This window comes from Toxorhynchites rutilus, chromosome 1, assembly GCF_029784135.1.
Source record: "Toxorhynchites rutilus septentrionalis strain SRP chromosome 1, ASM2978413v1, whole genome shotgun sequence".
NCBI lineage: Eukaryota > Metazoa > Arthropoda > Insecta > Diptera > Culicidae > Toxorhynchites > Toxorhynchites rutilus.
In genome coordinates, this window is record NC_073744.1 from 12,810,435 (window position 1) to 12,833,010 (window position 22,576).

A 22,576-nucleotide genomic window follows, 5' to 3' on the forward strand; every position below is an offset into this window, starting at 1 on the left:
TGTGAGCTCTAATGACGAATTTACCCAAGCTGAATCAGCTCATGCGACACCTACATTCGAGCTCAGGCCACGGAAGCTCATAAAAATGGATAAAATGATATATCAAAAAACGGCTATATAACGCTTTGGATAATTTATTGACGTGGGACTACGTCTAACCGGAGTATATGGGGGATAAAATGAAAACCTAAACACAGAACATGCAGGAAAAAATGAAAGATTCCGAATGCTTATAACTCGAACATTTCTTACTGGATCGGAAAGTTGTTTGCATCAATTGATAGAGAATATTTCTACGCTTCTATCGCAATTAATTAAATGTTATTTTTCATTAGATAAACAATTGAACAACTGTAAAATGTTAAGCGTTATCTAAACGCCCTAACTGCCTCATTTTGATTGGCCCGATCTACAGTTTCCCTAACACAGCCATCAAAACCAAGCAGCCTTGGGGAAATCGGCATTGTAAATACATGAAAGTATGGGGACTTTTGTTCTCACCGAAATGTGTTCCCTAACACAGACTTTAAAACCAAGCAGCGTTGGAGAGATCGGCATTGCAAATACATGAAAGTTGGGGGTATTTTAGTTTCTACTGAAATGTGTTTCCCTAACACAGACTTCTAATCCATGGAGCGTGGGGAAATCGGCATTGCAAATACATGAAAGTCGGGGGCATTTTTGTTCCGACTGAAATGTGTTTGCCTCTAACACAGACCTCAAAACCAAGATGTCTGGGGAAATCGGCTCAGCAAATAAATGCAAACTGCGAGTACTTTTGTACTCGCTTGCCTTTGTGCAAGTGTCTGAAGTTCATCAAATCAAGCAAATTTACGATTCGTACACTTGAGAGATGCAAACTTCAGAAGGAAACGTGAAATAAAATAATCGTTTGATGGTTCTTCCGTTCACATATTTTGTCCTAGGCATCATACCAAACGTAAAAAGACTGTCATTAAATTTACTTGTAACGAAGAACATAATCTATCAAAATGCATGAATTGACCTTATATGGAATTTTTACTCACAAAGCAAATATATTGAATTCAATTGAATTCGGGAATTGTTTCATTCTATCAAAAAATTAATCAATACAAACGAATGATTGCTACGATAAGGTAGTCTCACGTCAACCTTGCGGTTATATCATATATATAACCCACCCATTTTTTTTTAAATGCTGTCAAAAAACTGAATGAAAACCAGTTGAAAAACATGGTTTCGAAAAAAACGCGTTTAAAAATTCGTACAGCAATACTACATATAGCTCTAGAGGTGGTCTCTTACTACTGGCTGTAACTTTCCAACTAAATCAAATATCGAAATTCAGGACATTTCTGAGGGCATAAACTTCCCAATAATGCCAAAACAATAAATCGAATTTTTCGTCCTTCCCGACCGGGGTCCTCCCTTAAATCTCACACATGCTCATCAGCTTGCATTTAGCCTTACAATCAAGGGGAAACTATTTTGTCAAAACACAACATATGTACTATTTAACTACAGTACAATCCGTTTATATTGACCAACCGGCAATTACGATGTAATTACACACGAAATTTTATTTTCATTTAAAATTATTTATAAAAAAGTCGGATATAATGGTCTCTTTATATGCATAAGTACATATTTACAGTCAATCCCAAAATTGGGTATACACCTCGTGCTGCTTTGTTATTTTTCAGTTTTTCCGGGGTTAAAAAGTAAATAATTGAATGCGACTCATATTCATCGGAATATCGATCCATTTTACGCTCATGCAGTGATAAGAAAAAAAAATAAAATGGTCATATTTCTACTTCATGTTTATAATACAAATAGAAAATCTCCAATTAAGGCGTGACAAAATTGAGTGTACAGTTCATGTTTTTCTTCAAAAGAAAATTGAAATCAGTTCAGAAATGTTGACAGATAACAAAAATCAAACCCCTAGTACATATTTGGTATGGCCCATTTGGCGACAAGCGCTTCCTGCAAGCCGAGGCGAGATTTACGATCACTGTAGACGGAAGTGCCTCCCAGATCTCCGGAATCGTCGTTTTGAGTTCCGCTTTGTTCCCTGGATTTTTATTCTTCAGATGGTTCCTGATTTCCCATCATGGATACTCAATAGTGTTTAAGTCCGGTGATTGTGGAGGTGTTTTGAGTTGATTGGGACATTTTAGAGCAGGTATTCCCGCACGATGAGGTCAGTTTGTTGAAAGTAGTAATCGCGAGAGAGAGACCCAATTTCTGAACGGGAGACTGCAGGTTACGTTTCAGGAAAATCATATAAGTCATCTTGTCCATCGCCGAATCGATAAACTCCATGGTTCCAGATCCAGAAGTCATCAAATATCATACATCAACTGGCTACCGCCGCCGTGTTTTACTGTGGGAACCAAATGCTGAACTTGGAGCAACGATCCTGGTTTCCTCCACACCATCTGTCTTCCAACTGATTCAAAGAGATTTGTTACGGAACGAGGTCTAAAAGACCTAAAACTCCTTAGGTCTGTTTACATTTGCCATTAGAAATATAGTCGTTTTTTCATATTCACCTTTAAGATGAAGCACTTTTCACGGTCAACACGACCACACGGATTGTTCCTGTATGCTGCTCTCCGGACAGTGTCTGCGCTGACAGGTCTTCCAATGATACCGGCTACTTCGGTAGTCAATTTAGGAACGTTTGTTTTGTGGTTCTTTCGCAATGTTCGCACAATTACTCGTTCATCATCAGAAGATAGGATCCGTTTGCGTCCTCTACCCGGGAGATTTTCCATGGTCCCTTCGTACTTCCACTTGTTTAAGATTTTCTTTACTGTAGAGTGGGTTCTTCCGACATTCTCCGCATTGTCTTTCCTGGATAAGTCTTACTTATTATCGTTGTACGTTGAAAGGTTAATTTGTTAGGAGAAATTTAAGGTGTACACTCAATTTTGCGATGCTTACAATAGAGATTGCCTTCACTTTTTTAAAATAAATAATTAGCAAAAAACTTTTCGCGAAGTTGTTTTGCGCGCACAATAAGGTAAATGTGTGAGTTATTAATATGCATCAATAGGAGAAATGTATTCAAAATATTTTGCACCAAATAAATGGGAGTATCGTCAAGTAGCATGTGTATACACAATTTTGGGATTGACTGTACATTTTATTTATCTTCTTCCGAATAGCAAAAGAAAAAGTGGTGTGTTTAAAACAGTTCCATTTATTAACATCTAAGGAAAATAATTCGGTGCAACAATAAAAACTAAAAGCGTGTGGTTAAACTGTCAGCTGATGCCATTGCTAGTCTCTACTCTAATGTGGTGGATCAAATAATAAAATCAAAAGGGGCCGTGGCAATAAGATTCCACGAGTTATATATTAGTTAATTACCTGAATTGTCGCTTTCGATAACCTTGGTAATCTTCTTATTCTGTCGGGCACGTGCCGCTGCCCGTGCACTTGCCGCCGGCGGCATATTTTCCTCCTCACTGTCGGACGTTTCACTTTCCGACGAGGACACCTTCTGTTGTCGCCCTCGGCGTGTTTTCGATCCCGTTGCTTTGTTTCTCTGGGAGGAAGATTTGCCAGCGGGTAATGCTTTACCACGATTACCTCGACTCCCGCCAGCAGCACCGCCTCCGCCAGATTGACTAGGACCTTCGTCCTCGCCGAGACCGTCGCCGCCGCCACCAGCAGCGCCGCCATCTTCATTGATCGTCAAACACTCCTCTAGGCGGCTTTCGAATTCGGCCACTGCATTCTGTGAACGATTTTGATAAACGTTAATTTGATTAAAAAAAATTGTAAGGGGTTGTATCTAGGACACGACCGCATATTTTCGACGTAGAACTACGCAATTATATTATGCAATCCGCTTGTTTACCACTCCGAATATTATTCTAGAATGCTTCCTTATTTTTATAATAGATTATGTTCATCGTCACAAGTAAATTTGATGAACGTCCTTTTACGTTTGATATGATGCCTAGGACTACCAAAATATGTGAACGGAAGAATAGTCAAACGATCATTGTATTTTACATTTCCCTCTGAAAATATTGCACATCTAATGTTTCCGTAGTTCTCGAACTGTGAAAGTTCATTTATCTCTAGTATTTGAAATGGCGATTTTCTCAGTCTTCTCAGTTTAAAAGTACGTTTTAGGGAAACATATTCCGATCTGCACAACGACAAGCGAGTCCAAAAGTATTCAACACCAAAAAAATACCCCCGACTTGTACGTATTTGCAAAGCGGATTCCTCCAGACGCATTAAGTCCGTGTTAGGGAAGCACAGCTCGGTGGGATCAAAAATACCCCCGACTTGCATATATATTTACAAAGCGGATTTCCACAGGTATATCGATTTTGAAGTCTGTGTTGGGGAAACCGCAAATCGGGCCAATGAAAACTTGGCAGTTAGGTCTTTTAGATAACGCTTGACATTTTACAGTTATTCAATTGTTCATCTCATGAAAAATAACATTTTATTAATTGTGATAGACGCAGAGAAATATTTCCTGCCAATTGATGCAAACATCTTTCCGATTCAGTGCGGTGAAAATTTAGTCTCAATCGAAAAAAATCGACAAAAATGACAAATAATACCATTCGTCAAAGCATTGTTCGATCGCTTGTATTTGGCTAACCTTGTCAACTAAGATCCGAAAGGGTTCATCGTCAAACGAACACTATTACTTCTCATTTGAATGCGATGAACACATTTGGCCTAACGAAAACAAATAATTCATTCTCACAATCTCGGCTTTCCGCATTGAAGTATGATTTCGGTCACATAAGCGGGACATACACAGAGCAGGCGATTGGAGAGCATTTTATAATGCCCCTTGGTCATGTGTTAGCATCACATTCGCACAGTAATGAGAGGAGCGTAAGAATGAAAGAAATAAAAAATTCACTCTCGCCCGTTGTTCCTTTGTTTTTCTCTGAAAACATACCAATGCATCGTCGGATGTCAATTGAGTGTCGGTCACCAGCTAGGATAGGTACAAACGTAAATCACAAATAACGGCATGACAAGCGGCTTGAACGAAGATGTGGTTATTCAATCGATCGGAAAGGATACAGTGAGAAGAGATCCGTATGAGTGAAACATGCCCGTACATCATAATAGCCAATGATCCCGCGATATTGATTAGAAGAGAAGTGTTGTCAACTGATGGCTGATAGTATTTGCTGGCAGAACAAATATATGAGAAAAAGAAAATTCTTCCAGTTTCCATGAATTTAAACCGTTTAGAGATTAGCGAATATTGTATAGCATATCAAACAAATCTTAGGGTAAACCCACTAGTGATATATTCATGTGAAGAAATATGATGAGATTTATAGAAATCGCATCAACCGATTACACTAGCGTGAACTTCTATAATGAATATATTCATATTTTCGGTGAATTTATTCACCTGAAGTAGAACTGCATCCAACTTTAGTGATTTCTCACCAGTGAGAAACTCACAAGCGTTTACATATGCTGAATTTATTCAAGTTATATATACCTCGAATAAGTGTATCATATTTATTCTCATCCGTTTACACCTATTTTTACGTGAATAAATCCATCTATAGCTATAGATCTCCCTTATGTAAACCCGCCATTAGATAATTTTCAATTCGATTGGTATGCAAATCATGAGACTTCATTCACAGTGAAGATAGTTATTAACGTGAACTTTATTTCATAAAAACGTGACCGGTCTTCTGATTTGGCACCCTTCCTGAAAGACGTAGTTCTACGTCAAAAAAAAACCCTCTTGGCAGCGGTGGGATTCGAACCCACGCCTCCGAGGAGACTGGTGCCTTAAACCAGCGCCTTAGACCGCTCGGCCACGCTACCTTGTCCAGAGGCGGGGTGTAACGCGTATTCTGGCTTTCTTAGTAGTCAGGGTTGAAGCCAAACGTCAAAGTGTTGACGATTCAGATCGCAAATGTAAATGAATTAACCCATTAACGACCAAGCCGTAAATTTTTTTTTCGACTAAGTCATTGGTGTAATTCTGATTATTTATGCTAAAGAAACTGCAATCTTCAAGAATTATTTTTCCCCATCTTCCATTTGCCGGGAAATGACCGTTCGAAAAATAGAATATTGGCCGAAACCCGCACTTTTTTTGCAAGTACAAACATAGCGTGAACTAAAAGTCCCTTTAATTAGGAAACACACCCATACCTCGCTTTACGGCCTAGATACGTTCCACGAAATTTGGCCGCAAAGCGAAAAGCCGTATGAGTAATCAATAATTCTAATATAAACTCATACAAATTCAGTCAGATCGGTTCCAAATTTGTTAAATATGTAACATGGTTTATCATTCAGCATGCATTTTATCTTTTTTTATTTTTGTTTCATTTGAATCAAAAATTAAATCCATTTAAATTTATTTCATTTAAATTAAAAATACATACACAACATGAACATAAAACATGCAATACATACAACATACATACATAAAAACCAACAATAATCTATAAATCAAAATGAAACAACTTCATGTTACATGATGTGTATGTATACTGTGGTGGCAATGGATGTATGGGAAAAATTTCATCATCGAATTTCAAAAGCCGACCTGGTACATTTTGTTTATTGGCCCAAAAAAAATATTTGTGCAAAGTTTCAGCTCAATCGGACATGATTTAGGGGTGCCTCAAAGCGCTCAAAGTTTTGATTTTGGAGTAAAGGAAATTTGGAAAATAGATTTTTTTTTCGATGCCAAATGACTTAAAAATGCATGAAACGTCGAGATTTGGTGTCATCTCGAAAAAAACGTGGACAGAAAAGGCACGATTTTAAACTCCCCCCTCCCCCTCCGTGGACAAGCGTGGACATTTTCATACCCCTACCCCCCTTTGTCCACGTGGACATTTTTCCTTTCTTAATTAAAATAATTAAGGAAATAACTGAATTGCGCCTAAATTCCATCTAAGTTTATTTTATTTCAAATTTTACTAGCTGTACCCTGTTGTACCAGCTTTGCTGTGGCTCATTGTTGTACGGTAGAGAAATGGATAGCATAACAAAGCACATGTTTCATTTAATTTCGAAATTATTGTGAGTAAACTATATATTTTTGTTTTACCATTATCAGCGAAGATATGCAAGCTATCTAGTTTGCTAACACGCAAACTCTTAATGTACAGTTGACCAGGTGAAGAACAAGCCGCATTTGAATATAAACTACACAACTTTAAAGATTGATCTTGAGCTTTACTAATTGTGATTGCAAACGCCAATCGAATACGAATAAATGGATTGAAAATCATTTTTTAATACAATTCAGGATGTTTTTAACACTTGCAATAAAATGTGATGATATCAATACAATAGAATACATAGATACAATAATGTTAATTCAAATTCACAGCTTTATTTCAGAAGTGTACTTATTCCATCTGGAACATATTCGCCAGTAATAATCCAATTAACCTGATTGATTCGCTTCTATTCGTTTCATATGAAATTCCAGTAGAACCTTTTTCACATGGATATTCTCGATCGGATGAAAAATTATCCTTTCGTTTTGGATTATGAATTTTTCATCGCACAGCAAATCGATGAGCAGTTGTGGAATGTGCTTTACAAGACCCAGTAATTGCTTTGACAAATGCATCGTTTTATGACAGAGTTACAGCGTTCCAAAACTCACTCAAAATTTTCGATGTCGCATTCTGGTCCTTTTTTTGTTGAGTGCAGATCTTTGCCCACTCCGGAATATGATCGATCACAGTAAATGCCGATTCATCTTCACTCTGGATTTCCGATTCACCTTCAGTCGGTAGCGCAATACGAAACCTTTTCCGCCATAGTTTGTAAAATTCTCAGAGGGTATTGAAAGCGTATTTATAATTTTATTATTTTTCAAATCCTTATCGACCATTCTGCAATTCATTAACTCTTTGCGGTCGTATGTCACCACAGCAAGCAATCATACTAAATACTTTATCCTACCACATGCAATAATTTACACTTCATTTGTACGAATTTCAATATCTAGAGAATTTGATCACGAATCAATACGCAGTTTCTATGGATAATAGATAACGGACTTGGTGTAAACAAAAGATTATTAGCGTGGAGAAATAATACGATCTCATTCAAGGTAAATTATGACGACTTGTGGTGCATGAATAATCATACACAATTTACACTTACACATTAAATACTAGGAATTGAAAACACAATTTCCAATGTTTTGAAAAATTGTTACTTTTCGAGAAAAGTAATACAACAAATTTATTTTACACGTCATTCCGCATGAAAAACTATACAGACATTTTATTCTAAGACTAACTGTTCTCGAGATAGAACAAAATCTATAGAAAATTATATTTGATGAAAAAACCATATTCGTAATATCATGAAAACTCAACCATTATGGAATTGTTTAATTTTTATAGTTTCTGGTTATAAACGTCTATGCGTAGCCTGTAGAAAAAAGTCATAGGATCATAGGAAATAGCTCGGTCGTTCACAGTTTACGTGAGTCATTTTCAGAATATGAATTTCAGTGAAGAAGTCCAATGATTTAGTAAAAATAGATGAAGCACTCTCAGGCAACTCAATCAGTTTATTGCTACTTACGGAATACTCAGGTTGGGCGGAGTTTTAAAATTCTTGATCACGGAACAGTTTTTATTTATTTTAGAATGTATCGGTGATTATATTTGAAAAAATATTTACGTCACCGAAGCCGAAATACAATAGATAGCAACTCAGATATCTTTTGTATTGTTGCTGCCTTGTTGTTTGTAGTTTTGTGTCATTTTTTATTGTTACGAAAATACGATTTTATGATTTGCGTTATTTAAGTACGCCACAGGAGCGCAATTTTCAGCTATATTTCAAAGCAAAATTTAACCGAGCAAACGTATGCCGCCCCAACGCTCGCTAACGCTTGGTCGGACCTAACTAAAGGATCGTTAGTTCGAGACTCCTCCCCCCTCTCTAAGGGGGGACTTCCATGCAAATGAAACACAAATTTTAGTATAACTCGAGAATTAATCAAGCAAACGAATCCAAATTTGGAATGTGGAGGTTTTAGGGAGAATAAATGTTTCTATGTTGGATTAGACATTCCTCCCTCTTTTTAAGGGGGGAGGGGCAAAATAAATTTTGGGCGGGACGAAGTTTGCCGGGGCAGCTAGTATGGTTATAAGAAAATTGATCGGAAACGTAAAAAATCCATCATTTGGCTAATTCATGGAAAATACAAGGAAGTATTCGAACGTGAGCTCGAGCCTCTGTGTCTTGAATCTAGGTCTGAACATGCTGATAATCCTTTCCTGTTATTTTTTCGATTCAAATCTAGTGGGAAGGTCGCTCAATGAACATCGCGAAATAGGTGCTAGTAAATTAAGCAATATGCGTCACACAAAAGCTCTTGTTCAGTAAACAGCTTGCCTAACTGTTTCACAAAGTTCATGTTAGTTCTATGAAATATTTCGCGCTATTAGAAAGATCGCAACTATATTTAAATCATCTACAAGAACGTAGATTGATAAAGAATCCGCTTCTGCTGCATAGAAGCTACGAATGTAAACAAATGATGTTTGCCCAACAGAAGCTCTGCATGTATGTGTAGTAAGAGCCCTATGGTAGTTACCAACACCAATACACTAGAATATAAATTGAAGCGTTGTTTGTTGGACAGAGTGTAGTTGATAAAAAGTTTCATCACCGTACTATTGTGAAGTTTCGGACCGATTAAGAACAAAGAGCCAGGTTTATTGACGAAATGAGTGTTCCTCATCCACGATAATGCGCGGTCCCATTCTATTCGCGTACCTCAAGAGCAATTGAAAAAATTCAAATGGACTGTGTTCGAGCGTCCTCCTTACTCCCCAGACCTCGCCCCTAGCGACTATCACTTATACCCGGTGATGAAACAGGCATTCGGCGGTCAACGATTCGAAAACACTGAAGAAATTCGTGACGCAGTTACATCGTACTTCAAAAAGTTGAACGCTACGCACTTCGCGCTCGGAATAGAAAAACTCGTGCCACACTATGAAAAATGACTCGAATGTTACGGCGATTATGTCGAAAAATAGAAAATAAAACGTAGATTACGAAAATCACCTTGTTTTTTGTCTTAAGTTGTCAAGTTTACTCATTTGATCAACTCCAAAGTTTTTGGGTTGATAATTATGTTGTATGAATAAGATAACGATATCTTTTTTTTTAGAAATTTGGCTATGGTGGTCGATAGTATCACTTCATTCTGAAAAAGGGGTCTCTTTCCCAAAATAGTTTGAGATCACTTGCCCTAGACGAACAATTGCATTGCCCAAACCAAAATATTTAATATTATTGATCAGAACCATTGAACGTCTACGGGCCACTTAAGATTTTTTTTTATCTTGACCGATTCATCATTGATGTGATTTGTCCAATATGTTTACCAATATAAAAAAAAAAACAAAAAAAAAATCCTCTTGGCAGCGGTGGGATTCGAACCCACGCCTCCGAGGAGACTGGTGCCTTAAACCAGCGCCTTAGACCGCTCGGCCACGCTACCTTACGTCTAATGACTTGTTAAAAGCAATCAAATAAAACTATGACCCAGTGATTCTCACTCTCTGCACCGCAAGCCGAGACACACTAAACGATATTTCATACCACTATCGTTCTCGAAACGTTATCTGCGTTACGCCTCACAAGTGTATGAGATAAAATAAAAAATTCCACCGAAAACATACTTACCTTCAGTTCTGGTTTGGCAAGCTTATTCGTGTTGCTAATAATGGTCTTGAACGAGCCGAGAATCTCATCGTACTGCACCTTATCCTTGAAGCAGCCGATATTCTCCGACAGCTTCTTGATGGTTTTCTCGTTGTACGACAGCAGCGACAGACAGAAGGCAATGTCTCGCCACTGACGTTGCTCGCTGGTCACACGGAACCGTAGACACAGCTTCTCCACCAAGCTTTCAATTTGCTTATCCTTGTTGATCAGTCCGATAATGTGCTGCATGATGATGTGATATTTTTCCTCTTCCAGCGCCAGCGAAGGGTCACTGAGACGGGATATTATATCGGGAAGTACGTTATACAGAATGTTGGACTTGTTGGCAATTTCTTTGAAGAACTGTTCCGTGATCGTTCGAATTTCTGCCACCGAATCGACAATACACATCGCGAGGTCGGAAATTTGGCCCTTCACCCGGATCATCTCGTGCAGGATCAGATTGGACAACATTTTGACCGCTGTCAAACGAAGTTCGGTGTTTTTCTCGTGCAGTGTAGCGTACATGTGGCTGGTCCAGGGTTCGATCACGTTCGGGAAGCGAAATGTAAGATCAGAAAGCCCGATGACGATGTTACACTTGATGTGGTTGTTTTTGGTGTGCTGCAGAATGTTCATCAGGAACGGCATGTTGGTTTCGCAAAAACTGGACGAGACGGACATCAGCCGAATCAGGGTGAGAACCGATGACTTTTGCAACAAGTCATCTTTGTAGCGGTTCGGGTGCTTACATACTTCGATTATCGTCGGTACAAATCGACCCAGCAGGCTTTCCTTGGTGTAAAGCATTTCCGTCTCGCAAATGTAGGTTATTTTCTCGGCAATGGTATCTTCGGCGGTAGCTCCGCTCAACAGTTCTTCCTCATCTTGCTGCTCTTGTTCTTTCCCGCTGGTGCCGGATAAGCGCTTGAGTGCGTTACTGGCCGAAACATCCATACTTATGGTCTTCCGCATAGATGCATTCTTGTTTTGGGCAGTCTTTTTCTTAATGTTTTTCAGCTCGTCTTTCAGTTCCTGGCGATACTTAAGGTTACCATAGACGTCAATATCGAGATGTATCATTTCTCGCATTGCTACGTAACCGATGATTAAAATGAATCGCCCTATCAGCATTGTTGGGAGCGTAATGTTTGCTTGTTTACTAGTTTGTGTAGCCTGCGATGATCGATTCTGTTCCTCCTGGGTTGCCCCCGGAATTTGGACGTCCTGCGACAATGGATTTTCTTCCCGCTTCTGAAGTGTATTGGCAAGCGCTTGCAATTTTTCATAGATCGTTATCAATATATTCTGACTGACGAGATCCGGAGTATTGACCATCTTATATATAAAGTCGAAGGTTTTCGTACCGATGCTGTCAAAGTTATTAAGCTTACTTTTGAAAAATAGCTTAACGAAGATGTCAACCACTTTTTCGATCGTCGCGGAATCACTCTCGAAGCGTTTGTAATATTTTATACCGTCTTTAGGTTTCGGAATAGAATTCATCAAGATGGAGAGCGTTGTCGTAAATATTCGGGGATCGGCACGTCCCCTCTGACCGAAACCTATACTTTCCAACAGAGTTTGGTTAGCTGTTACGACCGACGGTTTGCCAACCGAAACCATCAAAAGCAATTGAAGTGCCTGGCGAGATTCCGAATCGGTCACATTCTCAAGTTTCTTCGTGTACAATTCGAACATGACCTGTATCATTTGAGCGTCCAAATCACCACTCTCGACCCATTCTTTAACCAAAACCTCCATAGCAGTGTAATGACCCATCGTCAAATTGATCATAAACTGACACAAATTACGGACCACCTTCACACTCTTCGCTCGGCCTTCGAGATCAACTTCCAACAGGACCCTTTTGTAGGCGGCAGCAACGCTGTTTCGTTTCTCCGCATCTGAGGACCATACCAGGTACAGCATCTGCTGCATCCCGCACTCGGTTCCCCTGATGCCGAACAGATAGGCTGATGTAAAAAAATCGATCGCTTCAAAGACATCTGATTGAGACTTCGACATTAACATGTCCTGCAACTTGGGTACCGCATCGGACACAATCTCCGAGAAACGTATGGAATCCTTCAGGAAATTTACTTCGTTTTCGATTTTTTCAAATTCCTCATTGTGGTTAGGTCCTTGCCGACTGGTAATGTAATATTTTTTCAATACCATCATGTAATACAAGCACTGCTGTTCGACGTTCAATGTTTTTCTGCTTTCCGTATTGCCAAGCGCAAAGTCCACTTTACATGCCAGATGAATCAATTCCTTGTATCGCTGGCCTTCGATCATGGGTCCAATTTCTTTCACCAACGTTCCCACGTCATCCATCGTGCCTTCCGACTGAGTCGCATCTTCCGAGGAGTTCTCTTTCGAGAGTACCTCGGAGATAACGGGATACATTTGCACGGTCAAATCCTCCCAGTCCTCTTCGATTTTCTTCAGCACAGTGCCCTGCTCAACCAGCTTGGTGCGGATCTCTTGCAGTCGGATATCCGCTTGCTCGTACTGTGTGCGCAGTTCGGCGAGCGAAAGCTAATAGAGACGGAAAAGAATAAGACATTAGAACAGGGATTTTCAAACTATTTGGCAAACTATATATTAACGGTGGTCCTAAATCGACTTCCCATGGTCCTGGACCGGCCATGTACGGATAATGGGTCTAAATGACCAACAATGGACGAATTTCATGCCAACTCGACTGGCTCTTGGCAGCACCATCTCAGTTAGCAGTGAAACGTTGTGGGTGTAAACACATTGGTCTTTTAAGCAACTTTGCATTCTTGAAATATTGAAAAAAGAATTAGACTACTTTTTTGAAAAAGCCAACATTTTTTTCTTGATTTTTTCCAAAAAATTAAAACTTAAAAACTATACTACCTACCACATTCGGGTCACAGAATAAAATGTAGAAAATTGCTTAAATTCTCATAAAAAAATACAAAAGATATGTATTTTTGGAAAAAAAAATCACTGAGAAACAAATTATTTTAAAAATTACAAAAATTAAAATTAAAAATTACATTTTTTTTCTTGATTTTTTCCAAAAAATTAAAGATTACCTACCAAATTCGGGTCAGAGAATGAAATGTAGAAAATTGCTTAAATTCTCATAAAAAAATTAAAAAAGATATGTATTTTTTGAAAAAAAAATCACTGAGAAAAAAATTATTTTAAAAATTAAAATTCATTTTTCTCAAAAACGTATTTTTGAAAAATTCTCAAAAAAATTATATGAATAGCTCTTACAATTTCCAACAAGTCGTCCATACATCGGAAGATGGGCACTTTCACAGAGAAAAAGTATTTCCAACAACAACTTTTTCATGTTTTCTTTGAAAAAATTACTAAAAAATAAACTAATTTTAATTTTGTTCAAAGTCACGATAGAGATATACTGAATTCGACATGAACTTTCTTCGAAGACATCAACTTTCTATCTTCTATAGTTGCTGAAATAATTACTCGTTACATTTTTATGTGTTAATTCTCGCGTTTAACATTTTCTCCACATGTTTCTAAATAGAAAAAAGTTAGTAGAGCATGTGAATCGCGATGATTTATACACAAAAATGTCACGAATTTAAACATTATTAGCAATTTTTCAAAGAAAAACATGAAAAAGTTGCTGTTCAAAAAACTTTTTCCCATCTTCCGATGTATGGGTGACTTGTTGGAAATTATATGGGCTATTCATTTTTTTCCAGAATTCTAAGAAAACATGTTTTCGAGAAAAATGAATTTTAATTTTCAAAATATTTTTTTCAAATTTTTTTTTTAAATTTGCTCGATATTTTCTAATGAAAACATAAATAATTTTCTACATTTTATTCCTGACTAAAATTGAGTGGGTTTGATAAATTTTGGGAGAATTTTTTTTTAATTTACATCGTCACAATACATCGGAAGATGGGCACCTTTACAGGGAAAAAGTTTTTCGAACAACAACGTTTTCATGTTTTTCTTTGAAAAATTACTATTAATGTTTAATTCGTAACATTTATAAGTATAAATTATCGCGATTTGCATGCTCTGCCAACTTTATTCTATTCAGAAACATGTCAAGAACATGTCAAACGCGAGATTTTACACACAAAAAATCAACGACTAAAACATTATTTTTTCCAAAGATCTCCATACCCTGAAAAATTAAGATTAGTTGTAATTTTACCAAAAAAAACATGAAAAGTTGTTATTGGAAATACTTTTTCCCTGTGAAAGTGACCATCTTCCGATGTATGGACGACTTGTTGGAAATTGTAAGATTCATATATTTTTTTGAGAATTAAAAAAAATAAGTTTTTAAGAAAAATGAATTTTGATTTTTAAAATAATTTCAAATGAAATCGAACTAAAAATGCAGATTTAAAAAAACTTGTATTTTTGATACGAACGAAATATGAGTTTTCAACAGCATTTGGGAATTTTTCGACTCAAGTGTATCTTTGGAAAAGGGGCGTATCGATTTTAGTAAGAGAAACCTTTGATCATTTATATCTCAAAAACTATGAGTCGTACCGAAATAGTGTCTTAGAAAGAGTTATAGAGTATTGATGTTAAAACGTGAAAAAATATACACTGAGAAAAAAAATTAGTACTCTTTTTTTTTACAAAAAAAAAACTTGAATTTGCCATATCTAAAACACATATATTTTTTTTTTCATATAAAATAGAAGTCATGTAAAAATATAAAAAATGAGTACAAGATGGTAAGATTATTTTCGACGAACTTTGTGGAGCATCGAATTTTTATGAATTTTCGAAACACAAATTATGAATTCCGATGTGATTTAGAACAAAAAAGCTCTTCATCAATCTCCTTTCAGAAGGACGTGACGTAACGTAACTCCTAAAAAATATATTTTCACCGTAATGATGTATTTGCAAAAGTTGTTGAAAATTATAAGCAAATTCATAAAATTTCATGAACATGGCGGTATAACACGACAAACATATTAAAAGAGCTTATTTACTATAAAAAAGACAATGAATTAGAAATATTTTTTTAAATATCTCGAGAATGGCTGCATTTAGGAGGAAATTGATAAAGATCTTTTTTGTTCTAAATAACATAATTTGTGGCTAGAAATGATTGTTAACATACAAAAATTCGGAGTTTCGAAAATTCATAAAAATTCGATGTTCCACAAAGTTTGTCAAAAACAGTTTTACCACCTTGTACCCACTTTTAAATTTTCTACATGACTTCTATTTTATATGAAAAAAATTCAAAAAATTAAAAAATATGTATGTTAGATATTGCAAATTACAGTTTTTTTTATAAATAAAAAAAGAGTACAATTTTTTTTTCTGAGTGTATTTTTTTCACGTTTGAACTCAATACTCTATAACTCTTTCTAAGACACTATTTCGGTAGGACTCATAGTTTTTGAGATATTAATGATCAAAAATTTCTCTTACTAAAATCGATATGCCCTTTTCAAAAGTTACACTTGAGTCAAAAAATTCCCAAATGCTGTGGAAAACTCATGTTGCCTCAAACCCTAACGGAATACAAACTTTCGTTCGAATCAAAAATACAAGTTTTTAAAATCTGCATATTTAGTTCGATTTCTTTTGGAATTGAACTATGATCATACTTAACTTGGAACGAAAGAATAGTTTAAGCTCTTCAAATCGCTCAAGGTTTCACTTAACAACTTAGTCATCTCATTGCGTTGCGTTCAATATTTTTATAAATCAAGGTATCGGTGTATGCCCTTAAAATTGAATTTGAAAAAAAAATCTGTAGATTCTGTATTTTTGCTGAAAATCAGTAATTCTGTATATACAGATTCTGTATCTGAAATTTGTCAAAAAATCTGTAAAATACAGAATATTCTGTATGAGTGACCAACCTGTACGGAAGTTTTGGTTCTACGTTACCTTTACCTTTAAAATGGCAACAAAATAAACTACAAAAGGGTGTATAATTGAACCAAATCGGACAATCCGAAATATCTCGAATAAAGTTTTGGATTTTATGCAAAAATAAAGGGTGTGTCACATCAAATTGCATCACGGAAAAAACGCTGTAGAAATTTAATTTTTAGGAATTATATCCTCAGCTTTCGCTTATAATCAGATAAAAGTGTATAGATCACGTCGGCCATGCTTCACTGTCAATTTTTCGGAAATTTGGAAAAATGTCTTCGAACGAAAAAGAGCGTCGTGAATTAATCCTGTGCACTCATTTCGAGAATCCGGAGTTGTCACATCGGGACATCGGTAAGATGCTGGGAATCGTCCAATCCACGGTCAGCAGAGTACTAAAACGATACCTCGAGAACCTAACCATCGACCGGAAGGTGAAGAACGGCAAAAATGGATGCTCCGTCAGTGAAAAAAGATCACAAGCGCGTAGTTAAGCAGTTTAGACGTGATCCGAGAAGTTCGGTCCGGGATGTCGCCAATAAGCTGAATTTGTCAAGTTCATTCGTCCAGCGGACCAAGCAGCGGGAGGGCCTGCGTACATACAAGGTTCAGAAGGCTCCTAACCGCGACGAAAGGCAAAACATGGTGGGGAAGACGCGAGCCCGGAAGCTGTACACCGAAATGCTGACGAAGCCGCATTGCCTGGTAATGGACGACGAAACCTACGTCAAAGCGAACTTTCGTCAGCTGCCGGGCCTGTTGTTCTTCTTCGCAGAGGACAAATTCAGCGTTCTGGAGGAGATTCGCAAGCAGAAACTATCCAAGTTTGCCAAAAAGTACATGGTGTGGCAAGCGATCTGCTCTTGCGGAAAGCGGAGCGCCCCCTTCGTGATGACCGGCACCGTAAACGGGCAGGTTTACCTTAAGGAGTGCCTACAGAAGCGCTTACTACCACTATTGAAGCAGCACGAGGGCCCGACCATCTTCTGGCCGGATCTCGCTTCGTGCCACTATTCAAAGGACGTGTTGGAGTGGTACGAAGCCAACGGGGTCACCTTCGTGCCAAAGGAAATGAACCCGCCCAACGCGCCGGAGTTTCGCCCAATAGAGAAATATTGGGCGATTATGAAGCAGGCCCTCCGGAAGAACCCAAAAGTTGTCAAATCGGAGGCGGACTTCAAGAGAAAATGGATTTCTGTTAAAAAAAAACTACAACCTGACGTTGTACAGAACCTTATGGACGGGGTAAAGAGGAAGGTGCGAGCATACGGGCTTGGGCTCGAAGTATGAATAAAAAGAAAATGCCAAAAGTTGTTTAATAGTTTTTATTTTACTGTCTAAAATTTTCAAAAGGATCGGTCTACTGGGCGAATTTCTACAGCGTTTTTTCCGTGATGCAATTTGATGTGACACACCCTTTAATGGATTACTTTTTCCCCAACCTAATATATTCTACTAAAATATTAGTCATTCTTATAACAAGTTGATTCACGTAACTTAGACAGTATCTTGAAAGTTTCAAATGAGAACTTGTGTTACATAGTGTTATGGCGGGTTTACATTAGGGAGATCTATAGCGTAACGTGTAAACGGGTGAGAATAAATATGATACACTTATTCGAGGTATATATAACTTGAATAAATTCACCATATGTAAACGCTTGTGAATTTCTCACTGAAGTTGGATGCAGTTCTACTTCAGGTGAATAATTTCACCGAAGATATGAATATATTCATTATAGAAGTTCACACTAGTGTAAACGGTTGATGCGATTTCTATAAATCTCATCATATTTCTTCACATGAATATATCACTAGTCTAAATCCAGCCTTAGGTTTACGGACGTTTCTTATATACCTATCTCTACGAACACGCGTCATTTTGACACAACACACATATAACACACTTAGATAGCAATTTCATTATATACTATAAGTAAAAAAATGAAAATATGTAAAATTAGGATCCCTGTAAGAAATAACACTAGATTGGCTCGGTATTCGAATTGTCCTTTAAAAAAGGTATGATTTTATTCGCGATAAGATGTACTCTTGGATATGATCTTTATTTAAGTGAGGCTGAGCTGACTATTGTATACGCGTTATATAGTACGCACAGAATCCGATCACTAACCCGAACTCACAGGAAAGCCTATTCCTACTCTTCTGCTAGCTTGATCTTCTGAGTAAGTGATAAGAGTAGCGTATGATAGTGTGCTCAATATAAACTGTCATACAAAATTATAGGGTGATTCAGTCAATCCTTAACAATCCCCAATAATATTGCTAATTCAAATAATATTCTTGTATTTCATTTTTCAATATTGAAACTAAGCGACTGAAACTTTGAAAATCTCTTCGCACTCTAAGGGTGGGTTTAGACTAGTGATATATTCATGTGAAGAAATATGATGAGATTTATAGAAATCGCATCAACCGTTTACACTAGCGTGAACTTCTATAATGAATATATTCATATTTTCGGTGAATTTATTCACCTAAAGTAGAACTGCATCCAACTTTAGTGATTTCTCACAAGTGAGAAATTCACAAGCGTTTACATATGCTAAATTTATTCAAGTTATATATACCTCGAATAAGTGTATCATATTTATTCTCACCCGTTTACACCTATTTTCACGTGAATAAATCCATCTATAGCTATAGATCTCCCTAATGTAAACCCGCCATAACATCAATTGACATTCTGCGTTTCATTCTTCCTATTGTTGTTTCCGGCAACAGTCATTTATCGCTTGTTTCATTTGAGATAACGAAATCGGATAACGGAGAGAGCGGACTGAAGTGTCGGTACAGTCCTATCTAATATTCATATATTATTGGTGTTTGAATATTTACACAAAATTTTGTCTCCCGAAGGGGTCGATATAGAGCACTTTGAGAAACCCTGCATTAGAACATCGGTAAATGGAAACAATAACTTACCTTCGCGGAGAATGGATTGTGTTCGAGAAATGCTTTAATAAGTGCGATGGCGTTTTTTCGTACTATCAGCGCCTTGTCTTCCAGACGTTCGACAGCCTTTTCGAGCACCTGGTGCTGCCAGCTAAGGGGAACCGCATTTTGGCGTTCTATGTTGTGCCAGATTTGCAGTACCTTCGATCTAACATGCGCCGATACATCCATAATGTGGTTCAAAAGGTCCTGAAGGAAGTCATCTCTTGTTTCTTTCAACTCATCGGTTAACTCTTCGGACGTTAGTTCGGTTACAATTGCTTCTCCCATTATTTGTAGAACACAGTTCCGAACCACATACGACTCTAATCCTAGCAATTCTTCACTCAGGGTAGACAAATGTGGAATTATCAACTTTGGAGCAAGTGTTCCGAGTTCCAACATGAACTGGCTGCAGTGACGGGCTGTTTGAGTGTCTGCCGCGTCTACGCTAAGCCGTTCGATAAGCTCTTTGATTAGTACCGGATATATCGTTGCGATTCCGAATTCCTCATAGAGAAGCATCACACCGGACGCAATCGGAGCGATAGAAGCTTCGCATTGTTCCAAAATTTGAAGCGTCCTCACCGGGAAAGACAGAGCATGGTTATACCGTTTGATTGCAGTTCCCAAGATTTGAAACACACTGTCGGATACACTTCGCGACTTCACATAGCTTTGCTCCAATGTTCGATAGCAGATGTCACATATTACACTGTTGAGTGGGAAACATGTTATTCAGAAATCTTTACGATCAATGTTCATCACTTACTCTACAAACGATTCTTCGCACACGGGCGGGTCCCAGAGTTTCTCCAAAGGCAACTGGAACAGATTATACAACTGCACAATGCACCGATATCGCTTATTATCCCAGTCTAAAGCCTCCACTTGCTCGTTATCCTTCTTCTTGTTGAATCCTTTCTTCAACAATCCTACACTGTCCTTTGAGGAGTTAATGTACGCATCAATCGCCTTCACGGTTCCTCCCATCAGATAAACCAACATTTTGACTGCATTCAATGCCTGCAGTCGATCTTCCTGGGGCAAATCTGTTTTGCCTAATAAATCCGCTATTCTGGTACCCAATCGGTCAACACCAATATACAGCAAATCGTGTGCACGTAACAAATTTGTCCCGGACAATAGCTGAGCATTGTCAATCACCGAGTAGAACGTATCGAAATGGTCAAACACTCCGAACGGGTCATTCAGTGCAGAGCGAGCATTTCTAAGCGCGTCCGGGATCTCTTGCGAGTCAAGAACGCGCCCAACGCAATAGTTGTTTTTGTCCGAGCTAAGCAGCTCGGAGTTCACCCGCGGAATCACAAATTGCCACTCCATTATGGTTTTGTTTTTGAGCTACACACCGAAAGTAACATAAATTCTCACCAAAAACGGATAGAAAAATCGGAAAATAAATAAGTACACACAAAAAACGACAATTTTGGCTTGCTTGGGAAGTGGAGAACAATTAAGGCGCCCGTAACGTTTACCTACGGATAACACCGCTGTGTGTTGCGTCGGTTCAAAAACCAATCTCACAACTGACAGCGATAAAACGATAAAAAGTGTTCGTTTTATTTACTTTACAACCGAGGGGTGCACAAGGAGAAATGAGAAATATACACCTCAAGAGAGAATACATTGCATTGTTCATTTGCCTTTGAAATTAAATGTTTTATATTTTGTTTCATTGTAACGGGCTGTTATTTATTAACGGCATTTCCTCGTGTGCTTGCCTATAGCGGTTTTTGACGTAGGACTACGTCTTTCATTTCTGTACCGTGGTGTAAGTTCAACGTTTCGAAAACGAGAGAATGACGCTGGACTGCAAGGTTTTGAACATTAATACCTCTTAACAGGCTAAATGGAGTGGTATAATAATCACTTCATCCGAAAGATAAAATGTCAACGATTTATATGATTGTCACTTATTGGTCCAAAAAATCGTTTCAATAGCTTAAAAGTTGCTTTGGAAGCAAGCTATTGAAACCACAACAATCTAGCTCATTGATGATGATTGGTGATCGCAATGTGTTCCCGAACACGGACGCAAAATAAAATCTAATCTGAAGAAACCGTCATAGCGAATACATGCAAGCTGTGATTTTTTTTGCTCGCTTGCATTAGTGTTTGGGAAACCATAGCGGACACATGCAAGGCGTGAGTACTTTTACTCGCATCACTTTCTGTTCTGTTTTTGCATGGAATAGTCAGTCAGTCAAAATTGTTTGCGTGTGAATGCGTCCGAGCGAAGGAATATTCGCACCCATTTACGCATTCGACTTGGTGTTCCCATGATGCAATCCAACAGCATCAGTTTCTGTTCTGCATTCGCATGGAACAGTCAGGAAAAATTCACGAAATGAATTTTATTCAAGGTAATATAGACTTTATTTCGTTTTCACCGTGAAATGGCGCCCTCAGTTTCTATTCTGCGCATGGAATGATCATGAAAAATCACGTGTTATTCTCACGAAAACAAAAATGAATCATGTATCAAACATCTTCAGTTTGCTTTTAAAAGCAACTCAAATTCCATCGGTTCGTTTCGGGACCACGGTTCGAAAGAGTTGAATTTTATGTTAATAACAATTCCATACTTATACTCATCCACCCACACACTAACAAGAAAAACTTTCAGCAATCTTTCAAAATATTCATTCATTCATTCATTAAGAATTGATTCAGATGCGATTTCAAATAAATGATTACCGAGCCAACGGTAGTCCTACGTCTACCTTGCGGTTATATCACAGATATAACCCACTTTTTGTTTTTTCTCAACTGTAAAACGATTACTAGCGGTTGATCTAAGATTACAATTTCTTTTCAACTAATTCGAAACCTGAATATTTATTTTCTACTAGCTGACCCGACGAACTTCGTCCCGCCCAATTTTTTTTATTTTTTCGATTTGAATACTTTCAAACATCCACGTTTTCTTACTAAGTGAACGTTAGTGAGTCCAATCACTGAACTCTTCATTGATTGATTACCTTTTGACCCCTTACAATTT

At 37.7% G+C, this 22,576-nt stretch overlaps 1 protein-coding gene and 2 non-coding genes across 4 annotated transcripts in view; all 3 read right to left on the reverse strand.

The window, feature by feature from the left end:
* LOC129762927 (condensin complex subunit 1) overlaps positions 1–21,077 on the reverse strand; it is a 28,731-nt gene extending 7,654 nt beyond the window's left edge. For both annotated transcript variants that reach the window (XM_055761543.1, XM_055761542.1), the window contains exons 1-4: positions 20,327–21,077; positions 19,546–20,269; positions 10,696–13,260; positions 3,364–3,733 (exon numbers count right to left, since the gene is read on the reverse strand). In XM_055761543.1, the coding sequence (XP_055617518.1) occupies positions 3,364–3,733; positions 10,696–13,260; positions 19,546–20,269; positions 20,327–20,898 (4,231 nt within the window). In that variant the 5' untranslated portion in view covers positions 20,899–21,077. The remainder of the gene's footprint in view (positions 1–3,363; positions 3,734–10,695; positions 13,261–19,545; positions 20,270–20,326) is intronic.
* Positions 5,748–5,829, reverse strand: Trnal-aag (transfer RNA leucine (anticodon AAG)). Its single transcript has one exon. It is a non-coding gene; the product is annotated as a tRNA-Leu (tRNA).
* Trnal-aag (transfer RNA leucine (anticodon AAG)) lies at positions 10,429–10,510 on the reverse strand. The gene has a single exon. It is a non-coding gene; the product is annotated as a tRNA-Leu (tRNA).
* Positions 21,078–22,576: the final 1,499 nt, after the last annotated feature.